General features: G+C 40.6%; 1 protein-coding gene across 1 annotated transcript; it reads right to left on the bottom strand.

The window, feature by feature from the left end:
- Positions 1–5,029: 5,029 nt before the first annotated feature.
- On the bottom strand, positions 5,030–7,874 carry LOC104489787 (protocadherin Fat 3-like; the record flags this gene model as incomplete). Its single annotated transcript, XM_010131989.1, has 2 exons — positions 6,492–7,874; positions 5,030–6,413 (listed from the first exon to the last, which is right to left on the bottom strand). Coding segments are annotated over exons 1-2 (2,767 nt in total), but the record flags the coding sequence as incomplete, so codon positions are not given.
- Between the last annotated feature and the right edge of the window lie 1,371 nt (positions 7,875–9,245).

The raw sequence follows: 9,245 nt of genomic DNA, 5'->3' as shown, positions 1-9,245 counted from the left end.
TCAGCAGGACTTAAGAAAATGTTTCAATCCCCCTACGCACCGGACTTAGTCATTCCTTACATCCTGGGTCACTGTCATACCAACTCCAATCAAGCCTACGGAGTTCTCTGCAACAGATCCTGAGTGTGTCCAGCCTCTCTGCTCCTCTAGAACTCACTTCATTCATTTACTATTACTAGTAGATCCATGAGTAATGTAGGGGTAAATACAGAAACTCTTTGAGTGCCAGGCTGTTACATCAACTGTGCACAGAGTAGAAACACATGCCAGACTAAAAAGTGGAGCTTGAGTCAAAAATGCTGTTTAGCTGAACCACAAATCATTAAAAAATGGGAAGAAAGACGTCAGCATTTAGGCTAGGACTGATCTCATCTAACTCAACCTTTCAAGAAGTCAGGGAGTCACACTAGTTGTCCAAGTCCCCACTGCAGCCAGCAAAGAGGTACTGCTAGACGGTATTCAGTTATCCAAGGTAGGTGGTATCATAAACCCGCATGCATTTGTTGGGCTCACCACCAGCTCCTGAGACAACAAAAATGTACTGCTTTGCTGTGGTATCAGCTTTATGAGAGAGTACATAGCAGAGCTGAGAAAATCCAGGTTTTTAAGAAGGCAGTAGAGGACCTGTGACAGACACCATTTCCAGAAGGGTAGTTTTATCTACTGGAGCTACAATGAAAACTCAGAGCACACTGTCATCCCGCAAAAATATTTAACAGATCTCTGCTCATTTTGTATTACAACGATCTGGAAATACAGAGGGGTTTTTACACAATTCCCTTCTGAGGGACTGCAATTGGCAGATTGGTGAGAAGTGTGGAGGAACACATCAGACGGGAAGCAGCTCTAGAGATGAAGAAATAGCTCAAGCTTTTGCATAGCCCCTAAGTTGCATAAGGTGAAAGTAAATCAAAGCATCAGAGCTTGATGACTTCTCATAGACTGAAAAGAGGGTGGGATGCTCTGTCTAGGACTGTACCCTCAGAAAATTAAAAATCATAAAATATTAGTTGCATAACTCTCATTCCCTATGCTCTTAAAAATGTTCTGCCTGCCTTTTATTTCTAGAAGTGCATTTACATGTGGGTTTCATGTTGAGAGATAATTCCCTGAAATTAGGCTAAAAGCGTGAGTCTGGTAGAGAGGAGTCATTACAAATTACCTAGCCTGTAAACCTGACAGCAGGTATTGTTGTTTACAGTTGGTTTACAGTTAACAGGGATGAGTTACATCTGACAAAAGCAAGGTGTTTAGTGTAGACCTCTACCCCTGAGCTGGTCATACAAGGACATTTGCACATTTTTAGAGTATGATTCATCCAACTTACTTCATATTTTTACTTTAGGGTAAAATGGATCACCTTTCTTAATCATCCATTTCTGTCTGTTGACTAGAGGAAATCCTGCAGTGTCTAGTTCTGACTGTAGATGACCATATTTCATCATATAGATTACATCTCTGGAGTCCAAGAGAATGAAAGGGTAAAAAAAACCTCCCAAACCCAATAATAATAATAAAAAAGTGGTTCTTAACAGGAGACACAAGGAAAAAGAGAATCCATAAATGGCAGGATCACATTACATGCCCCTCAGAGCAGGGATCTTAAACAGCAAGTTTGTGAAATTTATAGCAACAGTCAGTAAATAAGCCAATGAAGATAGAAAATCAATGAACTAGAACCATATACCTAGGCTGGTGACAAACTTGATCTCCATTGAAGGAAAAATCAACAAAGAAGGTTCTCTACTAAAAAATGTTTGGTTTTGGTCTTGTGTTTTGGGGTTTTTTTATTATCCTCTAGGATAGTCTTAAACCAGATTTTAGCTATGAATCATGGCTTGATCTGTAAACCCATGAGAAATTTAATCTGCTGGCTAAGGCACTAGTAGGCAACCAGGGCTGGAGTTGCAGGAAGCCGGGAACTGCTGCCTTCTACTTCAGAACAGTTTTTATTTATATATTTGTACTGGCTCTGACTACTGGAAAAGGAAAGTAAATCCACTGAAACAAATTTGGAAGTGATTCACAAGGCTGTGGGACCAAATACACATAGGATTTCACTTCATCAAATACTTCTAGCTGGCAAACATTCACTATGCTTCTGGTTACTACCACATATGAAGTAGAGCCTTCAGCAGTCAATGCTGCAACGTGGTGATAATCCTCAAAACCTCTATGATGCAAAGCAAAGAGCAGCACCATGGGTAGGAAATCCCAGGCTTACCCCCACGGCACATCTCTTAGCAAACCACAACAGCACCAAGATTTGCACACATACACTCTATACAGGGAGATCCATATTGTCCAATAAGGAGTAGACTCCTAAGCTTGCTGACCACTAACCACTGTTCAGACCTGAATGGAGACCAGCCTGTTGTGGAACCCACACCAAAAGCCAGGTCAAGCTCAGTAAAGCCGCATGCACCTATATATGCACCTGTATGTATCTATACTGGAACAAAACCAAAGCCACCACACCAACAAGCGTGCAGCAGCATGGTGCGGTGTGGATCCACCATGCAGGCCAGCTCCTCCTCGGGTATCTCTGCACTGTTTCTCCTCCTCGGTATCAACGTGCCTTGGGGAGCACAGGCACATCGCACTCAGCACACATGGTGGCACCACTAAGATGGAATATTGCAGAAGAGTAAGAATAATGCACTCGAGCAGAATTTTGCTGAAAGCACAGACTTGCTTGGAGTTCAGCCTGGTCACATATCAGGATGAATTTGGCCCAGTTTATACCCTAATGATATAATGGATGCTGCAGTCGTCTTTTCATTAAGGGAGCAGCCAAAAATATTGATTTGTTGTACTTCGCACTCCTGCTTACCTTCACAAATTTCAGGAGAGGCAGTGCATAAGCCAATAGAGCCGGTCAGTTTAAAAGTGACAAATTAACTGTGCTGAAAGTAAATAAACAGCTATCTCTTTGTAAATTAATTCAATATGTGACTTGAGCTCTTTTCTACAGCTAGAAAGCTGATTCATCATTCAGCAGCATTTAAGCTGCCTCCAGTTCAATAGCAGAGTATTAATGCTGTGTCCTATTTGACATAGCAGGTCAAATTCTGCACTTGGGTTACACCAGCACGACTTGGAGTAACTCCTGAACCCCAAGCCCTGCTCTTCACATCACCTTCACTGTGGCTATTCGCCCAAGTGTTCTCCAAGTTGATTTTGAAAAGGCTTAAGTTGTGTTGAACAGTTTGAGAAGAGAAATAGAAGAATCCAAAAGTCTTTTATCTGCTGGATTATCAAGCGTCCTCTGGAATGGTTTAGTGAAACAGCACAGGTTGGTTCGTTTTCATTAAAATACTCGTGAAAACGTGAAAGACGGATACTTGCAACTTTTAAATTTTGGGTTGTTGTGGGGTTTTTTCCACCCTACAAACTTGATTTCTATTCCCGAAAGAAACTAAGTATACTTAATATGGAATATTGAGTACAATCATGTCAAAACATGATTTGTACTTTACCGAACAGAGGCCCTAACTTATTACAGGCTACTGCCCCTACTAGTCAAGGCACAGGGTAAAACCCTGGTTAATTTATTAATGAGCGACACGCACTAACTTACTCTCCCTACCAATTCCTTTCAGTTCAATAAATGTTGAAACCTAAGACTTCCAGAGCAATACTGCAGCATTTGGACCAATCTCTCAATGCTTTATAAAAACACTGTTTAGATGAAGTTGGTGTTACTCAATAAGCAGCCAGGCCAAAATTTCCAAATGCAAGAGCTTAAAATTGAAATTCATGTTCAGCTGCCTACATAACTCTGCTGAATGCCTTCAACTGCTATTAGCACTGCGGGATATGTGAGTTCCTAATGTTTCTGGAAATTAGAGTAGGTGCCCTCTTGACTTCTGACACTCAAGTTTGATGTTTCTGGACACAAGGTTTTGACTGTATCATCTGTGCACAGCTGCAGCAGAGAGACTACAGCACAAATAGAATACAAATATTTTTCACTGCTTATGCTCAGATGCGATCCACAGCATTTGTAATGTCGTCTGTTTTTCATAATGTTCAGTTTAGAAAGTTGACATTTGATTAAACAGTTTGAATTTGCCAAAACATACATTTTAATCTTATGTTTTAATACCACATTCTCAATTAAAAGCTTTAGGAAAAGACATACAAAGTCTGCTTAGACCACAGTAAACCCACAGACATAACACATTTAATACGGTTTCTGAAACTGTTGACTAATATTTTTTAGTTTCCTCACTAATTCTAGTACCACAGCTGCACCATTACTCCCAGCAGCTATCAGACATTTAAACAGCCAGATTGCAAGGGTTTTACTAGATAGCCTTTCATACTTAGTGTTTTTCCACATTTTTCAATAGAGTGGCATGGTAGCAAAGTTCAACATCTTAAAAATCTCCACTCTATTAATACTGTTTTCCAACATTGATGTTCGTAATACTACCACTACAGCTGGCTTACACAGAAGCATCTTCCCCTGTATTTCTACCTTTCCACAAGCATTCCTACACTGATGAAACACCATGCTACACGGAAGAGTATTATTCAGAACTGCCTATCATTACAGACTGCTAACTCCCATGAAAAACGACTGCCAACAACAATAAGAACAAGACCACAAATAGGTTTTAAGATGAAATAATTCTTTTTTCATGCTCCTGATTTCCTTTCATTGGTTTAACACTGCATTCAAGGTCATGAGCGTTGTGACTGTGGAGGTGACCTGAGTAATTTACAACAATCGACAGATAACAGTGAGTGGAAGCGAGTCATTCCATAACTATCACTGCTTTCTAAATGGAGCCATCAGATAGCTGCTGAAAAAGAATGTGTATTATTTCACACCCAGAGAGCGATGAACGTAACCAGGTAATTAAATTATTTCATTGCTGTGCCTGGAAAATCCTTATTTATAATTTTATCTTGTCTGTTAAGAAGAACTGAATTTCTAGTAAGGGTAGAAAAGAATTATGCTTAAGCTCTGCTTTTGCAAAAACCTCTAGGAAGAGAAAAGGAAATTAGAAGCAAAACTCACCAGTTTCTTCATCTATGCTGAATCTCCCCAGGCCGCTGCCATCCCTGATGGAATACTGGATCTCTCCATCCCTTCCAGAGTCCTCGTCTCGAGCGACAACTTGCAAAACACTTGTACCAATACGGGAGTTTTCCCTTACAGATCCAATGACAGCAAAGTCAGGAAAATAGGGAGTATAGAGATTTTCATTAACATCCACCACTTCAACTTCCACAAAAGAAACAGAAGAGAGAGAAACAGGGCGCCCCTTGTCCTTGGCGCGCACAGTCAGGTTGTAGAACTGCTGCTTCTCGTAATCGAGCTCTTTGTTCAAGCGGATGGCACCGCTCGCTTTGTCTATCTCAAACCGTCCGTTGTAATCATTCACCAGTGAGTAACGGACTTGGCCTCCCAAGCCGAGATCTGGATCATGAGTTTCCAACCAAGCTATGACAGTGCCAACTGGCAGGTCCTCGAGGACCTTCACATTATAGCTGGATGGTATAAAGGCTGGAGAGCAATCATTGACATCATCCAAAAAAACCTTCAGAGGCACAACAGAAAACTGCTGATGGCCACTCTCTGCTTTGTCCCTAGCCTCGATCTTCAGCGTGTAGTTTGCTTTTGATTCCCGATCTAGTTGATCGGCCACATACACCACTCCTGTGGAACTGTTGACAGCAAATTGATGAGTGTCTGTCAATACTGAGTAAGTGACTTCACCATTAGATCCTAGATCTTTATCTCTGGCTTCTACCTGGATAATCTCTGTACCAAGACTTGTACTTTCTAAAATATTAACTGAGTAACTGTCCTGTAAAAAAACAGGCTTGTTATCATTTGCATCCTCCACAGTGACAGTCAACAGTCTCCATGCAGATTTCTGTGGATTACCCAAGTCATAAATTGTAATATTAAGGATATAGAGCTCTGTTTTTTCACGGTCCAAGGGCATAAGAACATTAAGCACCCCAGTCTCCATGTCAATGTTGAAACAACTATCCACATTACCATCAGAAATTGTATAAAGTACTCTTCCATTAAAGCCAGAGTCTGCATCATAGGCTCTTATCCTCAGGATGGTGGCACCAACCGGCAGATCCTCTGAAACCTCTACATCGGTAGGGAAGGATTTGTCAAAATGTGGTGCCTGCCTATTCACTGAATAAAAATCAAGAAAACCATCTTCCAAATTCAGCTTCACATTTGCTTTTGCCTTTTTGAGTAGTTTTTCTGCTAGCTTCTGAGCAACTCTGGTTTCTCTACAGCTAAAAGTCTTTGAAGACGCTTTCCCATGAACTACTGAAATATTAACAAACATAGCATCAGCAAAGTTCTCTCCATCAGTTGCTGTTATCTTAAGGCCAAAACTGCTGTTCTTTATGCCAGAATTAATTAGAGATTTCTTAAGTTGCAGGACACCAGAGTCAGGATTTAAATAAAAAATGCCAAGTTCATTTCCAGAAATTATTTTGTACTTCACTAGCTCTAACTCATCTATGTCTATTGCAGAAACAGCAGTGATGTGACCACCAACGGGAAAATCAGAAGAAATCACTCCCTGACACTCCACTTTTTCAAAGAGGGGTTTGTTATCATTGACATTGCCTACGTATATGGTGACATTCACCTCACTTTCATGGCGGTAGGGAGAACCCCAGTCGGAAGCTCTGACAATGAACCTGTAGCTTTCTGGTGAGGACTCAAAATCCAGTTCTTCAGAGGTGCTGATGACACCAGTAAACTGATTTATTGTAAACGGTAGTGAGTTCAGACTGGCAATGCTGTATGTTATGTATCCATTTTCTCCCCTATCTTTATCAACTGCTGAAACGGCCAAAACGCTAGACCCCACAGGGACACTTTCATTGACGAAGAAGCTGTAGGAGGGTTTCTGGAACTCCGGAGTGTGATCATTGGCATCTTCTAATCTGACAGTAACCTGTGCTTTTAAATCACCACCTTTGTTCGTATATACTTCTAATTTATAGAGGTCTTTCTCAATGATTTTCAAAGGACGAGCAGTAGTAATAAGGCCTGTCTTGGGATTGATCTTAAAATACTCAGCTTCCTCACTTGGAGATATTTTATATTCTATGCCCTGTGGCTCAGGCGTGAGCTTAACTACTGCAACCACCACACCAGGAGGTGAAAATTCGCTGATTGAAAAATCATAAGCCTCCTTTTCAAACTTCACGGGGATACTTTCTTTCTTGGGACTAGCAATGTGGACCAGTTTGACTGCAGAAAACTTCTGAGGGGAACCTTTGTCCTTCGCTTGGAGTGTCAGGTTATAACCATATGGGAAGCTGTCCCAGTCAATAGGTTTTCTTTCTTTGATTTTGTACTCGTTCATCCATTTACCTTCTTTAGTCAGAAAGAACTGTTCTAGTGGATCTCCAGCCACAATAGAAACAGATTCTATTTCTCCATTGGCTCCTTCATCTAGGTCGTCAATGTTAACAATTGCATAGGTAGGCTCCTTGTCTGATGGGAAGGGAATATGGGTTACTACATTTATTGTTGGGGCATGTTCATTTATACGTTCAATATGAACATAAAGCTTGGCAGTGCTGCTTACACCATTGTTTCCATAAAGCTTCATCCCACGGTCCACAGCCAAAATCTCAAGATCATATCTGTTTTTCTCATCATAGTTTAACCGGCCACTTAAGGAGATAACACCACTCGTAGGATGAACTGAGAAGAGATCAACTTTGTTTTTGAAGTAATAATAAAATTCACCATTGGACCCAATATCCGCATCTGTTGCAGTCACCTGTGCAATGCTAGTCCTTAAAGGAGTGCTTTCCGCTATCGTGACAGAGTATGTGGTTGGTGAAAACAAAGGTCTTAAGTCATTCATATCCAAAACCTGGATGTTCACTTTTGTCCATGCTTCCAAGTCCTCTCCTCTGACAGACCCTTTCACCATTAATAAATAGTTGTCCTGGATTTCTCTGTTCAATATAGCAGAATTACCACCTTTAGTCCTTATTCTCAGGAAGCAAAAGTCAGCGATGATGACTTCCTCTGCTTTAAAGAAGCCCTCATCATCACCAGACACTATCCTGTACTTGATATCCCACGAAAGGTCAGCCAAGGTAATGCCCATCCTCGTTTGACTGTTGACATAGGTCCTGGCTGCAGAATTCTCATACACTGTAGCATTGTAAGTGGAATGTGTAAACTGAAAGCCAAGTAGGGTGGTCCCGTGAACCTCCCGGCAAACGGAGGCCAGGAGCTTGACAATGAGAAGGGCAAGCCATGACGGAGGTGGTCGTGAGCCTGACCAGCGGCCCATATTCACCTCCATCACATCATTCTTTCACCCTGTGACAGAGAGAGAAAACAGGAAAGAGTTGAACAAGAGATAAAAACTCTACTGTGAAACGTCCTGTAAAAATTACTTTTTAAATTTCTAATTAAAAATAAATGTAATAATTAGTCACTACATATTTAATAAAACAGAAAGGGAGAACACTACATATACAGATACACAAGCCCACCGGTTTTGTTCCATATCTTTACACATGTGTGAGTGTGTAATACATATGCATGTGCACATATACGCACATACACATAATTATCTATATGCAGGCATATACACATTTTTAACACAAACCCCTTCACAAGACCCTACCACACTTCTACACACATGCACACGGCCCAAAGTAATAATGAAAAAAATGAAAAATCAGTCACATATATTTGAGTAAGTTTATATACGAGAAATCATTGTTTTTATATACCAGTAGCAACAAACAAGCCTAAATTGTTTGTTTTCAGACCATGTTGTAAAACCCATTTTTAGTCCCAATGTTTGGAAAGGAGACAGGATTTTCATTACGTATGTGACTGTCAAATGTTACCTTTTTTTTTTTGTATGAACAGTTAAGAAAGATCACATAGTCGGTGAAATTTGAGCCACCAAGAACAAGTAGCACATAGAGGCCACTATCCAGCCTTTATTTAATTACAAATACCTTCAGAAAAATCAAAATGAAAGAAGAATTATAGCTAATTAAATGCAATTGCACACACAGATATGTCTGCATAGACATACCCAGATACCAAGACAGGTAAAATACAGTGAAGGAAATAGAACTACTCGATAAAGCTCCCAGGTGAACACTCGGGTTAGAAAACAGCACAGCTGAGTTGTCCATAGGACTGAACTCCACCCTTGCATATGTACCACAATGCATCTGGAATTATGGTCATCACCTTCCACCAA

Source organism: Buceros rhinoceros, unplaced genomic scaffold (genome assembly GCF_000710305.1).
Source record: "Buceros rhinoceros silvestris isolate BGI_N320 unplaced genomic scaffold, ASM71030v1 scaffold10952, whole genome shotgun sequence".
In the NCBI taxonomy this organism is placed as follows: domain Eukaryota; kingdom Metazoa; phylum Chordata; class Aves; order Bucerotiformes; family Bucerotidae; genus Buceros; species Buceros rhinoceros.
The sequence above is the reverse complement of the archived record's forward strand: the minus strand, read 5'-3'. Positions and strand labels throughout refer to the sequence as shown.